The 23864-nt window shown below is 36.4% G+C and overlaps 1 protein-coding gene across 1 annotated transcript in view; it reads left to right on the top strand.

Moving 5' to 3' along the window:
* ZNF133 (zinc finger protein 133) overlaps positions 1-23864 on the top strand; it is a 51431-nt gene that overhangs the window by 13591 nt on the left and 13976 nt on the right. The window contains exons 3-4 of the mRNA XM_028524571.2: positions 21721-21847; positions 21975-22070. Of these exons, the coding sequence (XP_028380372.1) occupies positions 21727-21847; positions 21975-22070 (217 nt within the window). The 5' untranslated portion in view covers positions 21721-21726. The remainder of the gene's footprint in view (positions 1-21720; positions 21848-21974; positions 22071-23864) is intronic.

Here is a 23864-nt window from a genome sequence, read left to right as displayed (position 1 = left end):
TTAAGATAAATGCTTTTAGTTTTTGCCCATTGAATATGATGCTGGCAGTGGGTTTGTCATATATGGCCTTTATTATGTTGAGTTATGTTTCCTTTATTCCCACTTTGCTAAGAGTTTTAATCATATATGGGTGCTGGATTTTATTAAATGCTTTTACCACATCTATTGTTATAATTATGTGATTTTTATCTTTCATTTTGTTTATGTGATATATCTGATTGATTTTTGGATGTTGAACCATTTTTGCATTCCAGGGATAAATCCTATTTGATCATGGTGTATGATCTTTTTAATGTATTGCTGAATTTGGTTAGCTAATGTTTTATTGAGGAATTTTTGCATTTGTGTTTGTCAGGTCTATTAGCTTGTAATTTTCTTTCTTTGTAGTATCTTTATCTTGTATTGGAATCAGGATAATGCTATAACCTTGCAAAATGAACTTGGGAGTCTTCTCATCTTGTGTTTTTTGGAATAGTTTGAAAATGTTAGGTGTTAGTTGTTTGAATGTTTGGTAAATTTTACCTGTGAAGTCATTTAGTCCAAGACTTTTATTTGTTGGCTATTTTTTGATTATTGCTTCAATTTTGTTGATTGGATCCAGGCTGATCAATATTTCTGTTTCTTCTTGATTCAGTTTTGGAAGATTGTGTTTCTAGAAATTTATTCATATATTTTAGGTTGTCCAATAAGTTGGCATGTAGTTGTTTGTAATATTTTCTTATAATCCTTTATATTTTGGTGGTGTCAGTTGTTATTTCTCATCTTTTATTTCTGATTTTTTATATTTGGTTCCTCTCTCTTTTTTTTAATGAATCTGGTTAAAGGGTTGTCAATCTTCTTTATCTTTTGAAAGAACCAGCTCTTCGTTTCATTGACCTTTTGCATTGTCTTTTTTAGATTATATTTTATTTCTACTCTGATCTTAATAATTTCCTTTATTCTACTAATTTTGGGCTTTTATTCTTATTGCTTCAGGTATAAGGTTAGGTTGTTTGAGATATTTCTTGTTTATTGAGAACTACTTCCACTGTGTCCTATAGATTTTGGGTTGTTTTGTTTTCATTTTCATTTGTCTCAAGGTATCTTTTGATTTTTTCTTCCATCTCATTGTTAACCCATTCACTGTTTAGTAATATGTTATTTAGCCTCTATGTGTCTGTGTGTTTTTTTCCTGTAATTGATTTCTAGTTTCAAGTCATTGTGGATGAAAAATATGCTTGAAATAAATTATTTAACTCTTTTAAAACTTACAGAGGCATTTTTGTGTGTGTGTGTGGTCTCATATGTGGTCTGTCCCAGAAAATGTTCTATGGGTACTTGAAAAACAATGTATATCCTGCAGCTTTAGTGTATATAATGCTGTGAAAATACCAAATTCACCTGGTCCAGTGTGTCATTTTAAGGACTCTGTTTTCTTGTTGGTTTTTTGCCTGAGGATCTGTCCACTAATGTCAGTTTATTACTGTTGATCTCTCCCTTTATGTCCATCAGTATTTGCTTTATGTATTCAGGTACTCCTGTTTTGGGTGCATAAATGTTTACAAAGGTTATTTTGTCTTGTTGGATTGATTTCTTTATCATTATGCAATGTTAGCCTTTGTTTTAAAGTCTGTTTTGTCTGATATAAGTATTACTTCCAATACTTCTTAAAAAAATTCCACATTACCCTTTTGCATCACAATACCTTTTTAAAAAATTCTATTTGCATTAAATAATCTTTTTCTATCCTTTTACTTTCAGTCTGTATGTGTCTTTCATCCTGAGTTGGGTCTCTTGCCAACAGCATATATATGGGTCTTGCTTTCTTATTCATTTAGCTACTCTGTGTTTTGATTGGAGGATTTAATCCATTTACATTAAAGTGATTTTTTCTTTTTGATTTTTTTAATTGTTGTTCAAGTACAGTTGTTTCCATTTTCACACCACACGCCTCCCCTCCCCACCCATTCCAACCTCACACCCTCGAACCTACCCCCTTTGGCTTTGTCCATACATCCTTTATACATGTTATGTTCCTTGATGGGCCTTTCCCTATTATCCCCTATTATCCTTCTCCCTCCTCCTCTCTGGTTACTGTCAGTTTTTAATGGTTATGTGTTTATTGACATTTTATTCTTTCTTAAAATTTTTTTATGGTTCAATTACAGTTGCACCCATTTTTTCCCCCATTACTAGCCTTGCCCTGTCCACACCCCTTCTCCCACATTCAATCCTCCACTCCCTACCCCTATTGTCCTTGTCCATGGGTCCTTTATATACGTGTTTTTTTACTTGACCCTTCTCCTTTTTTCCTTTGTTATGCCCCCTTGCACCCCCCCCCCCCCCCCCCCCCCCCCCCCCCCCCCCCCCCCGTCACTGTTCTTTATTTCCATAGTCTCTGGTTCTATTGTGCTTGCTTGTTTGTTTTGTTGATTAAGTCCCACTTACAGATGAAATCATGTGGTATTTGTATTTTACTGCCTGGCTTATTTCACTTAGCATAATACTCTGTGGTTCCATCCATTCTATCATGAAGGGTAGGGGTTCCTTCTTTCTTTCTGCTGTGGAGTATTCCATTGTGTATTTGTACCACAGGTTTTTGATCCACTCATTTACTGATGGGCACTTAGGCTGTTTCCAGCACTTGGCCTTTGTAAATAACGCTGCTATGAACATTGGGGTGCATAGGTCTTTTGAACTGGTGTTTCAGGATTCTTAGGGTATAACCCCAGTGATGGAATTGCGGGGTCAAAAGGCAGTTCCATTTTTAGTTTGTTTTTTTTTTCCAGGAAATTCTATACTGTTTTCCACAGAGGCTGCCCAGTCCGCATTCTCACCTACAGTGTACTAGGGTTCCCTTTTCTCCACATCCTCATCAGCACGTTTTGCTTGTTGATTTGTTAATGATGGCCATTCTGACCAGCATGAAATGGTATCTCATTGTGGCTTTAATTTGCATCTCTCTGATGTCTAGTGATGTTGAGCATCCTTTCATATGCCTATTGGCCCTCTGTATGTCCTCCTTGGAGAAGTGTCTGTTCAGGTCCTTTGCCCATTTTTTAATTGGATTGTTTGTCTTACTGGTGTTGAGTCATAAGAGTTCTTTATATATATATATATATATATATATATATATATATTGGAGATCAAACCCTTGTCCAAGCTATCATTAGCAAATATGCTTTCCCATATGGTTGGTTCCCTTTTTATTTTGTTGATGTTCTCTTCAGCTGTGCAGAAGCTTTTTAACTTGATGTAGTCCCATTTGTTTGTTCTTTCCTTTATGTCCCTTGCTCTAGGAGATATATTGGCAAAAATATTGCTGTGTGGGATATCTGAATTTTTTCTGCTTTTATACTCCTCTAGGGCTTTTATTGTGTCATGACTTATATTTAAGTCTTTTATCCTTCTTGAGTTTATTTTTGTATGTGGCGTAAGTTGGTTGAGTTTCATTTTTTCACATATTCCTATCCAGCTCTCCCAATTGTTGAAGAGGCTATTTTCACTCCATTTGCTCCTGCCCCCTTTGTCAAATATTAATTGACCATAGAGCCATGGGTTTATTTCCGGGTTCTCTATTCTCTTCCATTGATCTTTGTGTCTGTTCTTATGCCAGTACCAGACTGTTTTGATTATAGTGGACTATAATATAGTTTGATATCAGGTATTGTGATCCCTCCTACTTTGTTCTTTTTTCTCAAAATTGCTGAGGCTATTCAGGGTCATTTATGGTTCCATATAAATTTTTGAAATGTTTGTTCTGTGAAATGTGTCATTGATATTTTATAAGGATTGCATTGAATCTGTAGATTGCTTTGGGTAGTATGGACATTTTGATTATGTTAATTCTTCCAATCCATGAACATAGTATATGCTTCCATTTGTTTGTATCTTCCTTCATTTCTTTCTTCAGTGTTGTGTAGTTTTCTAAGTATAGGTCTTTTAACTCCTTGGTTAGGTTTATTCCTAGGTACTTTATTTTTCTTGTTGCTCTAGCAAATGGGATTTTTTTTTCTGATTTATGTTTCTGATACTTCATTGTTGGTATACAAAAATGCCTTCAATTTCTGAATATTGACTTTGTATCCCTCTGTTTTGCCAAATTCACTCATTCAGTCGAGTAGTTTTTTGGTGAAGTCTGTAGGGTTTTTTATGTATATTATCATGTCATTTGCAAACAATGACAGTTTTACTTCCTCCATTCCATGCATTCCAAAGGCATTCCATTGAATGCCTTTTATTTCTCTTTCTTGTGTGATCGCTGTGGCTAGAACTTCCACTGCTATGTTAAATAGAAGTGGTGAAATCACACCCTTGTCTTGTTTATGACTTTATGGGGAAAGTTTTCATTTCTTGCCCACTGAGTATGATGCTTGTGAGGGTTTCTTGTATATGGCCTTTATGATGTTGAGGTATGCTCCCTCTACTCCCATTTTGCTGAACGTTTTTATCATAAATGGGCTGTACTTTATCAAATGCTTTTTCAGCATTATTGATATGATTGTGTGATTTTTGTCTTTCCTTTTTAAATGTAATTTTATTACATTTATTGATTTGCCAATATTTTGCCATCTTTGCATCCCTGGGATGGATCCCACTTGATCATGGTATATGATCTATTTAATCTGTTGCTGGATGTGGTTTGCCAATATTTTCTTTCCTTGATGATTTAGCATCTATATTTGTCAGTGATATTGGCCTGTGGTTTTCTTTTTTGTTGTGTCTGTACCTGGTTTGGGGATTAGGATGATACTGACCTCATGAAAAGAGTTTGGGAGTCTTCCTTCTTGGATTTTTTTTGAATAGTTTGAGAAGGATAGGAGTTAGCGGTCCCTTAAATGTTTTGTAAAATTTTCCTGTGAAACTGTCCGGTCCAGGGTTTTCTGTGCCAGGAGTTTTTCAATTACTGCGTCAATTTCACTAGCTATTATTGGTCTGTTCAGGCTTTCTTCTGCTTCTTCATTCAGTTTTGGAAGACAGTATGTTTCTAGAAAGTTGTCCATTTCACCCAGGTTTTCAAATTTTTTAGCATATAGTTGTTCGTAGTAATTTCTTACAATCCTTTGTTTTATTGTGGCATCGGTTGCAATCTCTTTCATTTCTGATTTTATTTATTTGGGTTCTCTCTTTTTTTCTTGATGAGTCTGGTTAAATGCTTGTCGATTGTGAATACCCTTTCAAAGAACCAGCTCCTGTATTTAGTGATCTTTTGAATTGTTCTATAGTCTGTATGTCATTTAATTCTGCTCTGATCTTGATTATTTCCTTCCTTCCACTTGCTCTGGGCTTTGTTGTTTCTCCACTTCTTATAGATGTAGGGTTAGGTTGTTTATTGGAAATGTTTCTATATTTTTTTATTAGAAATACTTAGGTAGGCCTGTATTGCTATGAACTTCGCTCTCAAGACTGCCTTTGCTGTGTCCCAAAAGTTTGGGGCTGTTGTGCGTTCATCTCATTTGTTTCCAGAAACTTTTTGATTTCTTCCTTCATCTCACTGTTAGCCCATTCATTGTTTAATAACAAGTTATTCATTCTCCTTGAATTTGCCTATTTCTGAGTTTTTTCCTTGATGTTGGTTTCTAGTTTCAAGTCATTGTGGTCTGAGCACAGTCTTGATAGGATTTCAATTTCCTGAATTTGTTGAAGCTTGTTTTGTGTCTTGTGATGTGGTCTATCTTTGAAGATATTCCATCTGCATTTGAAAAGAATGTGTATTTTGCTTCTTTGGGATGAAAGGCTCTATATACATCAGTTAAGTCCATTTAATCTAGGGCATTGTTTAATGCCACAATATCCTTGTTGATATTTTGTTAGGAAGATCTATCCATTGTTGACATTGGAGAGTTAAAATCCCCTGCCATGCTGTCTATATTTTTCTTGGAGTCCTCCAAGATTTTCTTTATATATTTGGATACTCCTATGTTGGGAGCATATATGTTTACAATGTATATGTCTTCTTGATGCATTCTCCCCTGGAATATTATAAAGTGTCCTTCTGTGTATCTTTTTATGGCCTTTGTTTAAAATGCATTTTGTCTGATATAAGTATTGCAAGCATGGCTTTTTTTTTTCCTGTCCGTTTGCTTGGAATATTTCTTCCAGCACTTCACTTCCAGTTTGTGCAGGTCTTCTATTCTAAGGTTGGTCTCTTGTAAGTAGCATTATGTGCGGGTCATATTTTTCTTACCATTCAGTGCAATTTCTGTTGAAAAGTCAGTTTCTAGCCTCATTGGAGCTCCCTCTTATGTTACCATCTGTTTCTCCCTTGCTGCCTTTAATTTTCTCTCCTTGTCATTGAATTTAGCTATTTTAATTGTGAGGTATCTTGGGGTGGGCCTCTTTGCATTCATCTTGATTGGGACCCTCTGTACTTCCTGGACTTGTGTGAATTTTTCTCTCATCAAATTAGGGAAGTGTTGTGTCATTACTTTTTCATTTAGGTTTTCTATCAATTGCTCCTCTTCTTCTCTTTCTGATATCCCCATCATATGGATATTATTACATTTCATGTTGTCCTGTAGCTCCTTTAACTACACTTTGTTCTTTTTGAATCTCTTTTTCTTTTCTTGCACTTTCTGGGAATTTGTATCTACCTTGTCCTCCAACTCATTGATTCAATCCTCTGCTTCATCTAGCCTGCTTTTTATTACTTCTCGTGTGTTCTTCAATTCAGAAGTTGTATTCTCCATTTCTTCCTGGTGCTTATTGATAGTTTCTATGTCCTTTTTCATGCTCATGTAGTTTTCAGTAAGTTCCTTCAGTAACTTCCCTATAGTTCTTTGCAATTGTTAATGAACTCATTGAACTTACTTTTAACCATTGTTTTGAACTCAATGTCTGATAGTTTACTTGCCTCTGTATCATTTAGTACTCTTTATTGTGATTTCTCCTTTCATTTTGATTAGGGGTTGTTTCTTTGTCTCCTCATTTTAGGGGAGACTCTTCTTGTTTGTTTCCGCTTCTCAAATTGATCTGCTTTGACTTCTTTTCTTTGTGGTGTGAACTTCTATGGTAGGAGACCTGTGGCATTCTATGGTGCCATCTCCTGATCTCCTGAATTTGATGCTCATGGGATTCCCTGTATGCTGTTTATGTTGGATCTCTGGATGTAATTGGGTTTTAATTGTTGTTGGGGTTTTTTTTGGTGTGTCCTTTCCTTCAGCTGACTGACTGAGCTTCTTTCCATTCACAACACCTTATATGTTATTTTACAGGCCCTGCTAGAACAAGTACACTGCCCAGGAAACAAACCCATACCCACAGAAATAACTGCCACCCACAGTCCCCCTTTCAACAGCAAATGAACCAGTATTAATAAGGGTGTAAGGAGATTAAGACTATTGTAAGAAAGGAGAAGCAAATATGAGATGACTAACTGAAAGAAGAATGATTTTGAGAGGGTAGAGGGAAGTGCACTAATAAGAGTATGGAATCTGAGCAATGTGAAGAAGGTAAAGTTTACATTGTAAATAAAAAAGAGGATGAAGAAGGTAGAATGGAGTAAGAGAAGGGAAGTGTATAGTATTAAGTTTAAAGAGAAAATTAAAAAAATAAAGTGAGAGAGAAAGAAAAAGGGAAAAAGGTAGTAAATAATAAAAAAAAGTAGGAAACAAATTAGAGAAAAAGATCCACCACAGCACTGTCAACAACAATTGAGCTAAGATCAATATATGGGATGGGAACAGGAGGGGAAAAAAGAAAGAAAGAAAAGCTTAAGAGGTGTCTAGAGGAAAGAGAAGTGATTTCGAGATGATAGAGGGAGAGGGAAAACTAAGAGTGAGGAATGAAAACCAGGCTAAGAAAGTGAAAAATTAAAATTTGAGATGAAAAAGAGAAAGGGCAGGATGAAAGAAAAAATAGAAAATAAAACAGGCTAAGGTAGGGAAAAGTTAAATTTTAAGACAAAAAAGAACAGGCAGGATGAAGGCAGAATGAGGTAGAAGAGGGGAACAGTAGAATTTGAGATTTGAAATATAAGAATAGTGAAGATCTAGATATAAAATTGAAAAAATGCAACAACAGCTACCCTATCTACAAGCAACGAGCGGGGATTGCTAAAAGTGGGAGAGAATGCAGACATTTTAAGAGCAGGAAAAAGGAAGTGAGATGACCATTGACAGGAGAATTGGTTTTGAGAGCCTGGATGGGGGAGAAGCAGTAAGAGTGTGGAATCGAAACAGTTGTAGCAAGAAAGAAAACAAAATTTAAAACAAAAATAGTAAGAGGAAAGAAAAAGGTAAAATGGTAGAAGGGAGGAGAAAAATATGAGAATTTTAATAAACTATAATATAAAATTTAGTGACTTAATATGCACAAAGGTGAAGGACAAGAAATGAATGTTAAAAAACTATGCAGGAAAGAAAATATCACATGTTGGAGAAGACCATGGTGGATTTTGTCTTGGTAGCATCTAGAATTTACCACTGTTTTTTCTTTCTGGATCTGCCTCTGGTTATGTCAGGTGATATTCCAGTCTGGTCTTAGGCTGCCTGTTCCAGATTACTAGAGATCTATTGTCTGTGGCTGACTTCTTCAGTTGTTAATCTGATCACTCTGTGATCAACCATCAGGCTTAAGCACTACACACTGGGGCAGAGTATCACTTGGGGGCAATGGTATTGCTTCCACTTAGGCTGATGGCACTAGGAGGGCACTGCTCTGCTTGAACAAGTGGCTCCTGCAGTATGGGTGATGAATCAGCACCAGGATCCTGGTGGCTGCTTTCTCAATTCTCTCCCCAAAGCCACCACCCCCAAGTCTCTCTTCAAGCATCCCTAGTCCACTCTGCCCCTGGTTCTGCTGGAGCCCAGGGTAAATGGTTGCATATGAAAATTTATGCATTGGCCCTTTAAATGGCCCTTTGAGTGTCCAGCCACTCAACCATAGTTGCTTTCATTTCTCATATAGTATTGTCTTTTTTTTGTTGTTTCTTCCTGATGTTGTCAACTCATTTTGTTTCTTTAGTTTTTGTTCATTTCCGTTCTTAGCTTTTGAGTTTTATTTTGTTAAATCAAGATGTAATTGACATAGAACATTGTATTAAAGTTGTGCAACATAATGTTTGGATACATGTATGTATCACAAAATGATTACCACAGTAATTTTACTTAACATCCTTTACCTCACAGAGATTTGAATTTTTGATTCAAGATGATTTCTCATATCCCCCAAATGTTGAGGATACTTATTCAGCTTGGAGGATTTTGTTATGGCTTTTTTTTGGGGGGGGGGGTTACTTTTTTCTTTCAGTGGAATTTTCTTTAGCTGAATTTTGGATTCTTATTTTCTGTTTTGGTTTTCTGTAGATGAAGACTGCACATCTACTTTTTTTAGTTGAATTATTGGGGTGGCATAGAATAATAAAATTATATAGGTTTCAAGTATACTATTCTATATTCATTTGTATTTCTGTATACAACTGTCAGATCAAGTTTTTTTGAATTTTCTAGTTGAAGAAAACTCTTCAGTCAGTATAGCAAGTATGGTTCCTTTACTGGATTTCATTTTTAAGTTTTTAAGTTCGCTTCTGTTTTGTACAAATCTGAATTTCCCCCTGACTTGTTTTTTTCACCTTTACCTTGTAATCCCTTTTTCTTTTGGACTTTAGCTTTTCAACACTTCCTATTGTCATCCTGTCTACACTTTTAAGTACTTTCCCTGTAGTTACTAGGTACTCTCACCCATCAGAAAACTTTAAAAGTATTTTCTCACATTCAGTGATGGTTGTTTTCAATCAACTTTAAATTTGCTGTTAGTGTCTCTCTTCTCTCTTTCATGTAGTTTCCCACCTGCACCCGCCTCCCCTCCCCCCGAACTGATCTTCTACTCCCCAATGGCTTAATGTAGGGAGTGTGGAAGATAATTCACTGATTTAACATTTTTTGCTTTTTATTGTATTGTTTTTATAGGTAATTATTTACAGGTAATTTGAAATTAGCACATTCTGTCTAGTAATGCTGAAAGGATGTATGTTTTTATGTAGTTCACTTTTGTCTCAGTAGAAACCGAACTATTGTATTTAGCACTCTTCTCCTACTTGATTGGACTCAAGTTCTTAAACTTGTTCTCTCAAACTTTCTCTGTGTTGTGGTGAACAGTAGCTGAAATCTGCACAGTTCCTGTAACTTTCCAGTTGTTACCCACTTGAGTTCCTTGTTTTTACTTATGTATTCAGACAAAGTAGTCAACCAAAATTTTAAGAGTTTATATGTAGATTTAGCACTCCATCCTTTGTTGCTCCCATGCTTCTAGGGTATTGCTATACAGTTTCCAGGAAGTCTGAAAGCCACAGACTCTTAATCTGTTCCCTGTTTGCCACATGGACTGGTAAGTATCCTCATTTTAAGATGAAAAGCCAGTTAAATATAACTCTCACTTACTCTGCATCTCTTCTTTGAGCGGTTATATCCCTTCTAGTTTCTGATTGCTTTTGGTTGCAATGTCTTCATTTAGTTGCTCTTTATATTTTGATTAGAGTTTATAGTTAGTAAAAGGGTTAGTTTGATACAGGCTATTTTACTAGTATCAGAATCTAATGGTACTGGTTTTTACTTTCTATTTCTTATTCTGTTAAAAGGCATTCTTCTGTTTTCCTCACTTTCTGTTTTTGCTTTATTCCTATTTTCAGGAGTTGAAGGCAAGTGAAAACAATTAGTTGGGTCTTTTAATCCTATACATTGATGGAATTGTATATTATTAAGTTTGGAAAGGGGCACTTTTATATATGGTTGTTGGGATTGTGAATTGGTATGCCTTTGGAGGACAATTTGATAGTATAAACATGAGTTCAGTATTAAGTCCAGTAATTCCAGTCCTTTATCACTCATTCAGAAATACTAACGTGTGCAAAAAGGTATTGCTCTCCATCTTTTTGGTAAATGCTATAATAAACACTAGAATCTGTCAATTGACAGAGGAATACTTTTTTTTAAAACAAATGTGGTCTGCTGATAGAAATAGTATGGGTTATTTAAAAAGATATTAAAGGAAAATAAGTCAAAGAACAATGCAGATGGTTTTTATTTATGGGAAAATAATGTTATTTGCAAATTACACTAATATGAATGAAAATGAAGAGATAAAGGTATAAATCAAAGAGTAGTCATGAAACAGTTAACAGCAGTTACCCTAGGGGTGGGGATGGGTCTGGGTCAGGGTGCAGAAAGAGACTGAACTTTGTTACTTTATAATCTTTAGACTGCTCTGGAGTCTAACACTAATTAACATATTACAGATACTGCCATGCCCTCTTCCAACCATGTTTTCTGACAAGGTCTGAGCGTGGAAAGAGGGAATTCATGGAATCCATCTTCCTGGAAGAGAGTGTGGCATACAAAGGGGGGGCGGTAATTTTCCTGGGGATTGCTCTTAATAATTTCCTTGCTAATATTGATCATGGTCTGACTTTGTACCCTGATTCCCATAAGAACAGGCCATGAGGAGAAAAAGTCTTGAAGTGAGTCAATGATTAACTTTGAGGGAAATTCTGAAGGGACAACTAGTTTTCCCTAGACTATTGAATCATGCCCAATTGTTTTAAACAAGGTGTTTATAAACCTGAGTAAGAAATTATCCCTGATTGTTCCCATGAAAGAATTCATGAATCAGTTACAACAGGCTGAATTATTGGTGGACTTTCCCATGCCTGTTCCTTACCCATAGATATAAAGAGTCTTTCAAGAAAACAAGAAAAAACTATATAGACCCCTATCCACAGCCAGGGATACCCCTGGGTAGCATATTGGATTAATGGCAAATTATGGTATCCCCCAATAGGAACTAATAGTCTCCAGCGGGTTCCAGATCCCCCATTGCCTTATACAGGAGCATATAATGAGGATGGCATTAGAATGGTCAATAAGGATGGAGTCCAAGTGCCTTATAATAGTCTAAATTTCATGGAAAGGCTAGCTCGAAGCAGACCTCCCTGGTGTTTATTAATTAAGGAACAAAAAAGTTTTACTGTAGCTGGATTTCCTGTTTATGTCTCCTTACATGTTTGTTTTGGTGACCAAAAGGTGGTGGGATTGTTAGACACCTGTATCTCAGGTTTATTGATTCACATAATTCCAATGAAGTTGTATAAAATAATTTCTTGACCAAAGAACAAAATCCCCTCTAATAAAATAGCCCCTGAATGTCTAAAAGTTGTTGGAGTAACAACCCCGCCTTTACCTTGAATAGAAATATATATCAAATAGAATTAGACAGGCAAAGAAATAAGAAAAGCTGGTTAGCTATTACAAACTAAGCATGTAAAAACAGTTACCAGGGAGTCAGATGACAAATTCTGAGAACTTTAATAAACAATAAGACATTCAAACTTTGCACATACAGCTATTTCTAATTGTCTGATTTATGGCTCTCCTGGTCAAAATAATCTTTATTTAATATAATTGAATCTATAGAAACGTTTGTATTTTTCCTGGTTACCTTCGTATTAATTTTTTCCTGCTTCACCTAATCGCAAATGTTAATCACTGCTAAAAATAAAAGTATAAAAACCTGCTTGTACTTGCAATAAATGGAACAGAGCATCACTGTCCTCTGAGGCATGTTATCATCTGTCTCCCATCGTCGATGCCTTACCCACCTTTCAGGAACCCCTGGACCCAGCTGCAGCTGGACCACAGCAAGATACCATTAAATATAAAGAAATTAAACCACAAAACAAATTTCTTCTTCCTTTCTTCCTTTCTTATTCCCCCCTTCTTTCTCCTCCTCCTCCCTCTCTCCCTTCCACTCCCCCTCTCCCTCCTCTTCCCTCCCTCTTCCCCTCCTCCTCTTCTTCCTCCTTGTCTTCTTCCCCCTTTTTTTCTTCCTTTTCCTCTTTCTCCTTCTTCCTCTCCTTCTCCTTCTTCTACAAATCTGATTCTTATTATATATCTGTTTTTGTTCTGAGTACTATCTCTGATACATTAAAGAGACTCATTGTTTCTCAAATGAATAACAGAGATGGGAGAGGGATATTTGAGAGTTATTTGTCAACAGACTTATTAATGGTAAATATCAAGATATATTTTCTTCCTAAATTAGAATCAAAGAACCCCAAAGACCCACCAGAAAAGACGTAAATTTGATGTCCACATTTACTAAAACATTAAAAATACATACATTTCTTGAAAAGTCTTTTGACCTCCCTTATGAATGATTTGCAGTTTTATTTTTCTTTCTTGATTTCTTCATCCAAATCATAATATTTGTGAGTTTGATCTAAGTTGTCACAATTCATTATTTCAAAACTGATAATTCATTGTTCTGACCAGATTTCGTCCTTAGTTATTGCTTTAGGTTTTACGGGTTTTGTTCTCAATGCAGTGTTTTCTTTGTCCTGGCTACCAATGAAAAACTTTATACTTTTGACTTTTAATGAAAAAAAAATCTCAAAAAAGGAGACAATAGCATAATGAGCATCCTTATGTATATCTTGATTTACACTTCTTAATATTTGACCATATTTATTGCATCTAGTTTCTTGGGTTTTTTGGCCACTCTTGGCCATGTTTAAGAATTTTTAAATAATTTTTTATTAATGGAAAAATTTAAAACATGTTCAAAAGAGGCAAGAATAGTATAAGAAAGCACTAGCTTTAATGGTCATTACCATGTAGCAGTTCTGTTTCATTTTTTCCCCCATTTTTTTGAAATGTTTTAAAGTAACTTCATGAATCATGTGCATCCATAAATATTTCTATATGCATTTCTTTGAAAAACAAACCCCAGTACCATTTATACAACACTTGAAATTAATAATGATGCATTAGCATCATCTTACGTCAAGTAAATAGCCTCAAAAATGTCTTTCTGCATTTAGTTTGTTGGGATCAGGAGAGTATGGGGCTGAACCTGCTAAAGGGCTGACTCTGGATGTTTTTCTAGGGCCATATAGAGAACCAGACTGCTACATTCCCTATCATGTCACCCCCTCCTCAACTTATAGGATTGGAAAGCAGACCATGCTCCTTCCTGAGGAAAGCATTTCCACCTGACACCCTTTCATTTCTGTTTTCCTTACCCAGATCCACCTTCTGAGATATCCTTTAGGGCAGCAGTCCCCAACATTTTTGGCACCAGGGACCAGTTTTTCCATGGGTGGGGAGGGGCAGGAGGTGGAGCTCAGGCTTGGTGGGGCAGTTCAGGAGGCAGAGCTCAGGTGAGCTTCCCTCACCACCAGGTTCCTATCAGGCCATGGATGAGTACCCTCCACTGACCGGGTTTGGGGACTCCTGTATTAGAGATACCAGCGAAAATGTCTACAGGGTCCCAGAAAGCCAGGGTAACAGTGAATGTTTCCTGCATTTCCACACTGTCATGGGATGGACACATTAACTTCTCATGTCTAGACTGTCTCACTGGTACCCAGCAGAGTCCAGTTCTAGCTCTGGAGGTGTGACTTAACTTACCTGTAGCCTATTCAATCCATGACTTGGTCATCAAGTAGTTAATTCTGAAAAACATAATTCTGCAGTACAGGATAAAGTCTCATCCCTTTGCTGAGCTTCAGAACTTGAGAGTAACATCAGGGGAAACAAAGTAGGAAGCATGGGGAATCTTTCTCCTCACGGAGGCAGCAGTTTTATCAGCAGAATCTCTGTGATGTAACTATTTTGGAACTCTGGAGTCTGGATGAATGCTCACAGCTTCCAGGGGAAGGCATGTAACAACAAAAAAATCTGCTCTAAGTGCAGTAGTTGCTACCCATAACCCCCTCCTCAGACCATGGCAGAAAGCTGTGCATGTGTTCCTGGAACAGCTTGCATATGGCTTGTGGTAGCCAGGGTGGGTAGTAAAGACCTTGTTCTCTAAGTTTTGAGGTTCTGTGTTTCGATTGTTCATTGCTGCTTTTGATAATAGAAGTGGGCCAACATTGTTACAACCCTCACTAGCTGAAGTAGGGAATTTAAAGAACCAGACCCTGGGTTCTTCCTCACCGTTACTTTACCATTTTAGGGGCCACACATATCAGGATTAGGACTTTCAAAAACAAATGCATATACAAGGGAATTCATAAAGAAACCATGCATGCCCATGGAATGTTGCAGGATCAAAAATATGTAAGAAAGGCCTGAAAAAAACATAAGTTTACACCCCAGGCTGAACCCTGGCATGGAGAACACCCCATAACAACTTTAAAACCCAGCAAATTTTGGAGAATCTTGAGTTCCTGATTTGCTAGATAATAAGATTCAGCTATCCAGGTTTCAAAGAAGAAATCATGAGGCATACAAAGAAACAGGACAGTATACTCCATTCAAAGGAACAAAAATAAATCAGAAACCATGCCTGATATAGGCCAGGTGGTGTACAGACAAATACTTTAAAACAGCTGTCTTAAAGATTTTCAGAGCTAGAGTAAGACATGAACAAAGTTAAGAAAAAATTTAAGAACAAAATGGGAATATCAAAGAAAAAAAACATAAAAAAGAACCCAGAAGCTCACAAAACTCTAAGTAGAATAAAATCTGAGACCCACACCTACATACATTGGAGTCAAACCCTTCAAAGCCCGAGGCAACAGAGAATCTTTAAAGCTGCAAGAGAGGAGCAACTTGCTTCATGAAAGGTCCTCCAATATCAAATTTCTAATCAGAAACTTTGATAGGCAGAAGGCAGTAGATTAATGTATTCAGAGTGCTGAGGGGGAAATGTCAGGAATCCCATATCTATTAAAACTATCCTTCAAAAGTAAGGGAAAAATTAAGACATTCCCGAAAAAACAAAAAGTATGTTTACCTTGTAAGAAATGCTAATGGGAGTCTTTCAGGTTGAAATAAAATGACACTAAACAGTTTCTTGAAGCCACTAAGAAATAAAGTTTGCTAGTAAAGGTAATAAATGGGCATTTATATAAGCTAGTGTTATTGTCACTTTGGTTTCCTGTACCTTTTGTTTATTATATGATATAAGAGACTAATGCACTAAAAAACAATTAGTTTCCGAATGCACAGATGGATGGGACAACAAATTGTTGGTTTTATTCTCCCTCTTCGCAATCCCTCCGTCCCTCTCTCTAAAGTCAAAAATATTTTCAAGAAACAATTACTCTGATTTTGGACAAACAGCACATTAAGGTAAAATTTTGTGACTTTAATAACCAACAAGAGGTAAGGACTGAGCTGTATAGGAGAATTTTGTATGTGATTTGACGTTAAGCTGACATAAATTCAATTTAGAGTGAATAACTTTAAGATGATAAATTTAATTCCCACAGTAACCACAAAGAAAATAGACACAGAATATACACAAAAGGAAATAAGTTTAAAAGTTGTGCTAAAATCAACTAAATACAAAAGATAGTAATATAAGAAATGAAGGACAAAAAAGCTATAAGACATGTAGAAAACAAGTAGCAAAAAGGCAGAAGTCTCTCCTTACCAGAAACTACATGATATGTAAATGGATTAATCTCTTTAATCAAAAGACAGAATTTGGTACAATGGATAACAACAACAAATCATGATCCAGGCATATACTATCTATAAAATAATTTAGAACTAAAGACATAAGTTAAAAGTAAGAGTATAGCAAAAGATATTTTATGCAAATAATAACCAAGAGAGAGTAGAGTGGCTACACTAACATCAGACAAAATAGAGTTTAATTAAAATATTATAAGATAATATTATACTGTATAGAATTATATAGCATATTAAAAGAATCTAATTGATCAATTGGAATTTATTCCTGAAATTCAAGGATGGTTCAACATGTGAACATCAGTAAATATACCACATTAAAAGGTGAAAGACAAAAACCACATGAATATCTCTATTAATGTATAAATATTCGACAATTCAACACTTTTATGATAAAAACTCAAAAACAAACTAGTAATAGAAGGAAGCTACCTCAACATAATATAGGCCATGTATGAAAAAATCACAGTTAACATATTTCATGGTGAAAGACTGAAAGCTTTTCCTGTAAAGATCAGGAATATGACAAGTATGCCCACTTTTACCACTTCTGTCAATGATAGTACTTGGAAGTTCTAATCAGAGCAAATGCAAAAGAAAGAAAATGAGAGAGAGAGAGGAGAGAGGGAGGGAGGGAGGAAGGGAGGAAGGAAGGAAGAAAAGGCACCTAAATTGGAAAGGAAGAATAAAAATATCTGTTTGCAGATGGCATGGTCTTATACAGTAGAAATCTTATGTAGATTCCAGATACACCCCCCCCCCTAAAAAAAACTCTGTTAGGACTAATGTATAATTCAACAAAGCAGCAGGATACAAAATCAGCATGTAAAAATCAGTTGCATTGCTATACACTAACAATGAATAATCTGAAAGGAAATTAAGAAAATCTTGTATTATGTTGAAAAGAGTAAAATACTTAGAAATTAACTTATGCAGGGAGGTGAAAGACTTGTACATGGAAAACTACAAAACATTGCTGAAAGAATTAAAGAAAACATAAATAAATGGAAAGACATATGTTTATTGACACATGTCTTTAAATAGACTTACTATTGCTGATGAGAGTAGTACCCAAACCAATGCAATGTAATCCCTATCAAAATCCTAATGACTTCCTTTTTATCTGAAATGGAAAAATCCATTTAAAAATTCATTAGGAATCTCAGGGGACCTTGAATAATCAAAATAGTCTTGAGAAATAACAAATTTGGATGACAGTTCCTAGTTTCAAAATTTATTACAAAGCTATATAGTAATACAAACTGTACAATACTGGGATAAAGACAGATACAGATGATTAGATTAGAAGAGAAGAGAGAGCCCAGGCATAAACCCTCAATAGTGGTCAAATGATTTCTGACAAGAATACGAAGACTATTCAATGTGGAAAAGACACTCTGTTCAGTAGATATTGCTGGGCAAACTGTATACCTTAATGGAAAAGGAGTTAATGGGATCATCAACACACACCATATACAAAAATTAACTCAAAATGGATCAAAGACCTAAATAGGTAAGAGCGAAAACTATAAAACTCTTAGGGGAAATATAAACTATAAACTCATAGTGGAAAATTTCATGAAGTTGGATTTAGTGATAATTTCTTTAGTATTACACCAAAGGCCCAGGCAGTAAAAGAAAAAAAATTACATTGGATTTGAAAATTAAAACCTCTTATGCATTAAAGAGGGAGAATATATTTGCCAGTCACTTAAGTGATTAACATCCAGAATATACAAAGAACTCCTATAACTCAACAACAACAACAACAAAACTGAACATGCAATTGAAGAATGAGCAAAGAACTTTAATAAACATTTTTGTAAAGAAGATATACAGATGTGCAATAAGCACATGAAAATATGCTAACCAACACTAATCATTAGGGAAATATGAATCAAGACAACAATGAGTTACCACTTTACACTCATTATGGTGACTTATCAAAAAAAACCCCCCAAAAACCCAGAAAGCAACAATTGTTGGAAAGGATGTGGAAAAATTAGAACAGTTTTGCACTGCAAGTGGGAATGTAAAGCAATGCAGTCGCTATGAAGAACAGTATAATAGTTAATAAAAAATAAATATAAGATTACCATTTAATATGTTAATTTCACTACTGGGTATATATCCAATCCAAAAGGATTGAAGACTGAAATTCACACAGATAATTATATACCAGTGTGTATGGTACTGTTACTTACAATAGTTAAAAGGTTGATATAGACCAAATGCCCACTGATGGATGATAGATGCCTATAATTAATATTTTTTAGCCTTGAAAAGGAAGGAAATTCTGAGTACATGATTCCACATGAATGAATGTTAAAGACATTATGCCAAGTGAAATTAGCCAGACACAAAAGGACAACTATTGTGTGTTTCCACTTATCTGCAGTACACAGAATAGCCACATACCTAGACATAAAAAGTCAAAGTGGTGGCTAGTGGGGTTGCAGGGGAGGAGGGAGTTACTGTTTAATGACTACGGAATTTAGTGACTACGGATGATGAATGAATTCTGGCGATGGATAGTGGTGATGGTTTTACAACAGTGTGAAAAATATACTTAATTCTACTGAAATGTACACTTAAAATGATAAATATAGGTTCTAGACAAGATGGAGGTGTAGGTGGAAACACTTCACTTCCTTGCACAACCAAAAGACAGATAACAACCAATTTAAAAACACTTAACAACCAGAACTGCCAGAAAGTCGAACTAAATGGAACTCCAAAGGAGTTAAAAAATATTCATCCAGAATGATAAGGAGGGGTGCAGGTGGGCAGACAGGTAGAGAGAGGCAGTGGACCATGCCAGGGGGGAAGTGGGGGTTGGCTGATGGGGAAGCTAAAGACTCAAAATCTCTGGATGTAGAATTCAGTGGGGGTTGCACAGGAGGGAGAAACTCCCAGTCTCATAGAAGAGTTGTTTGGAAAGTGGGGCTAGAGCTGAGCAAGCTAACGGCATTGTTCTCTCTCTGACCCTTCCCCCACAGACAGCACCACAATGCAGCAAAGATGGTTGCCTGGCCTTGGTGAATACCCAAGGCTCTGCCCCTTATAACATAGCAGGTGCACCAAGACAAAGAAATATGGCCCAAATGAAAGAATAGATCAAAACTCCAGAAAAACAGCTAAGCAACAAGGAGATAGACAGCCTATCTGATGCAGAGTTCAAAACACTGTTAATCAGAATGCTTACAGAATTGATTCAGCTTAGTCACAAAATGAAGGAAGAAATGAAGGCTTATACAAAGTGAAATAAGGGAAAATATACTGGGAACCAACAGTGAAGGGAAGGAGATCTGGACTCAAATCAATAGTTTGGAACAAAAGGAAAAATAAACATTCAACCAGAACAGAATGAAGAAACAAGAATGCAAAAATCTGAGGGGAGCCTTAGGAACCTCTGGGACAACTTTAAGTGTTTCAGCATCGGAATCATGGGGATGCTGGAAGGAGAAGAGGAAGAGCAGGAAATGGAAAACTTAGTTGAAAAAAATAGTGAAGGGAAAACTTTCCCAACCTGGCGAAGAAAATAGACTTCCAGGAAGCCCAGAGAGTCTCAAAGAAGTTGGACCCAAGGAAGCATACACCAAGGCACATCATCATTAAATTACCCAATATTAAAGATAAGGAGAGAATCTTAAAAGCAGCAAGAGGAAAGGACAGAGTTACCTACAAAGGAGTGCCCATAAGGCTATCAGCTGATTTCTCAAAAGATGTGGCTGAAAGGGGCTAGAAAAAAATATTTGAAGTCATGAAAGGCAAGGATCTACATCCAAGATTACTCTATCTGGCAAAGCTATCATTTAGAATGGGAGGGCAGATAAAGTGCTTCCCAGGTAAGGTAAATTTAAAGGAGTTAATCATTACCAAGCCCTTATTATATGAAATGTTGAAGAGACTTATCTAAGAAATAGATCAAAAACTATGAACAGTAAAATGACAACAAACTCACACATATGAACAACTGAACCTAACATATGAAAACAAAAAGAAACTAAGCAAACAACTAGAACAAGAACAGAATCACAGAAATGGAGATCACATGGAGGGTTATCAGTGGGGAGGGGGAGAGGGAGAATGGGGGGAAAGGTACAGGGAATAAGAAGCATAACTGATAGACATAAAATAGACAGGGGGAGGTTAAGCATAGTATAGTCCATAGTACAAAGAACTTACATGCACAACCCATGGACATGAACTAAGTGGGGAGGATGCTGGAAGTTGGTGCGGTGCAGGGCAAGAGGGGATAAAGGGGAAGAAAGAATTGGGACAACTGTAATAGCATAATCAATAAAATATACTTTAAAATAAAATGATAAAAATAGTAAAATTTTTGTTGTATATATTTTACAGTAAAAATAAAAACACTACAGAGTGCTTGTTATACTTCCCATATGCTGTATTTTACCACTAGGTGCCTTGTATTTCTTTCAGGTAGTCCTCCCTGTCCAGATTGTAGCTTCCTCTCCTCCTTTATTCTCAGTGTCCACTTCTCTCCCTCCCTTATCTTGCTGTGATTCTGGCCCATCCTTCAAGACCCAGGTTCTTGGGCCACTCATGAAATCTTTCCTGATGTGTGTATTCCATTGTGCCCTCCATTTTGAAATAGTATTAAGAGTATGAGTAGAAGTGGGAAGGGGGTGATATGGGATGTAGAAATGAATTTGTAGATTGAGTGTCCAAGAAGGTCCATTCTGAGCATCCACAGTGTGAGGCTCTAAATTTGTTGTTATCCACATTTCAGAAGTGAGAAAGGCACTAGTTGATGGCAGAATTGAGCCTCAAACCTAGGCAGTATGATTCAATTCCCTCCTGTTCACCACTTCCCACTTGGGCCTTTCAGGCCTGAGAAGGCTTGAGGACAATGGGCTTTAGAGGAAGGATGAACTGTAATTTAGTCTATGTTATTATTGAATATGAATTTTAGTCAATCAGATGATATAATATTGATTCATTTGATTATAAATCTTTTAAATTCTTAAAACTCATAAAGTCTGTTATGCTTTACTATTGTTTAATTTTTGTGTTGTCTTTTCTTGTCTCTGCCTAGATTTAAAGTTCCTGAGAGGGATTCTTTTTGCATATATTCTCCAAACAGCTCCCAGGATCTTGAATTTGTAGATTCTCAAATGCCGCTGACTGGATAGTAACAGAGGTTTAAAGGTCTTGGAACACACAGCACCAGGGTCACAGTCAAAGGCAGGACCTAGATATCTCTCCTACCTTCACTAGGGAAACCTTCTTTGTACCCCTCACTGTGAGTCATAGGCAAGGCTGGCTCCTAGATGAGCAGGGCATTTTTTGTGTGTTACAGGCACACATGGCATTCAAGGATGTGGCTGTGGATTTCACCCAGGAGGAGTGGATGCTTCTGAGCCCTGCTCAAAGGTCCCTGTACAGGGAGGTGATGCTGGAAAACTACAGCAACCTGGTTTCACTGGGTAAGCCTTAGTATTCCAATTCATGCTGCTGGGCATTTTTGGGTATGCCTGAAGGAGCCATCTTGCCTTCTGACTGGCCCTTGAGTCTATAACTTGCAGCCACCTTGTTTTCTTTTCCTCTGAGCAGGAATTCCATTTTCTAAACCAAAACTCATCACCCAACTGGAGCAAGGGAAGGAAACTTGGAGAGAAGAGAGAAAATGCCCACCAGCCACCTGTCTGGGTGAGTGGAACTCTTAACAAATGGATCATAGAGTTGTGGGCAGGTCAGGGGTTGGGTAGAGGAGGCATTACTCAAGTGCTGGAGAGGGAATGTTCTTACCTCCAGGCTGCCACTTGCATTGCCTGGCATAATCCTTCCAGACCTTCATTCTTACACCAGTACTGGGCTTTCCTGGTATGTCTTTCTGCACTAGAAACCTTTCTTCTACTAGAGTTTCCCTCTCTACCCCGCTCAGTTTTCTTCCATATTCATAGGCTTCTTTCTTTTGTTACTGTTTTTTAAAAAAAATTAAGCAAGAATGTGGGAAGGAAAAAAACAAGACAAAACAAAGTGAGCTAAAGAAATAAGGCAAGCCTAGGGGGCAGGAGGGGAAAGAGAAAGGCTAAAATCTAACTGAAAAATTGAAATGGAATTCTTAAAAAACTGTGAGCCAAAAATAGTTTTTACATTTTCAAATGGCTATATAAGTGACTATGTAATATCCTCAATTTTACCTCTTACCTTCAAAGCTTAAACTATTTGCTTCTGACTGTTTAAGAAAGTTTGCTGACCCATACTCTAAGGAATTATGGTATATAGCCCTAATTTTTCTTATTTTACTCATTTTGGCCACTTTATATAAAGATGTAAGAACATTGCAATTGCGTATTTCCATTTGCCCCACCCCCCAACATCCTTTATTCTGTAGTTGTCATTTTATTACACCTACATACATTGTAAATTCCCTAGTACAATATGTATTTTTTATTAAGAAGAAAATATTCTTTTATATGCATTGCAGTAATTGACTATTTTCAATACTATTTGCTCTTTTTTTAATCTGGAGATCTGAGTTTCCACCAGGTATCATTTTTCTTTAGCCTAAAATATTTGTTTAGCATTCCTTGTGTTGGAGGTAGCAGTATATTTGCATATATTTTGTTTTTCTAAATGTGTCTTTATTTCTTCTTCAGTCTTTTTATCATTGTTGACATGATTACAGATGTCTGCCATCCCCCCCATCTTTGCTTCCCTCCACCTAGCCCTCAACTACCCCAGTCTTCACCACGTTGTTGCCTGTGTCCATGGGCTATGCATATATGTTCTTTTTTAGATTTTTGTATTTTTAATGATATTTTATTGATTATGCTATTATAGTATAATCCTAATTTCCCCCCCTTTCCCACCTCCATCCAGCACCCCCCACTCCCTCAGGCAGTCTCCACACCTTGTTCATGTCCATGGGTCATACATATAAGTTCTTTGGCTACTACATTTCCTATACTGTACTTTATATCCCCGTGGCTATTCTGTAACTACTTATTTGTACTCCTTAATCCTCTTACCTCTTCACCTGTTTCCCCACACAACCCTTCTGTCTGGCAGCCATAAAAATGGTCTCCATATCTATAATTCTGTCTCTGTTCTTCCTGTTTGCTTAGTTTACTTTTTTAGAGTCACTTGTTCATAGATATGTATTTTTGCCATTTTATTGTTCATAGTTTTGATCTTTTCATTTTCTTAAATAAGTCCCCTTAACATTTCATATATAATAATGGTTTGGTGATGATGAACTCCTTTAGTTTTCTCTTGTCTGGGAAGCTCTTTATCTGCCTTTTGATTTCAAATGATAACTGTGCTGGGTAGAGCAATCTTGGCTGTAGGTCCTTGCTTTTCGCGACTTTGAATATTTCTTGCCAATCCCTTCTAGCCTGCAAAGTTTCTTTTGAGAAATCAGCTGACAGTCTTACAGGAACTCCCCTGTAGGTGACTAACTGCTTTTCTCTTGTTATTTTTAAGATTCTCTCTTTATCT

Source organism: Phyllostomus discolor, chromosome 9 (assembly GCF_004126475.2).
Source record: "Phyllostomus discolor isolate MPI-MPIP mPhyDis1 chromosome 9, mPhyDis1.pri.v3, whole genome shotgun sequence".
Taxonomy (NCBI): Eukaryota; Metazoa; Chordata; class Mammalia; order Chiroptera; family Phyllostomidae; genus Phyllostomus; species Phyllostomus discolor.
Note: the sequence above shows the minus strand (reverse complement) of the source record. Positions and strands in the feature narration are given on the sequence as shown.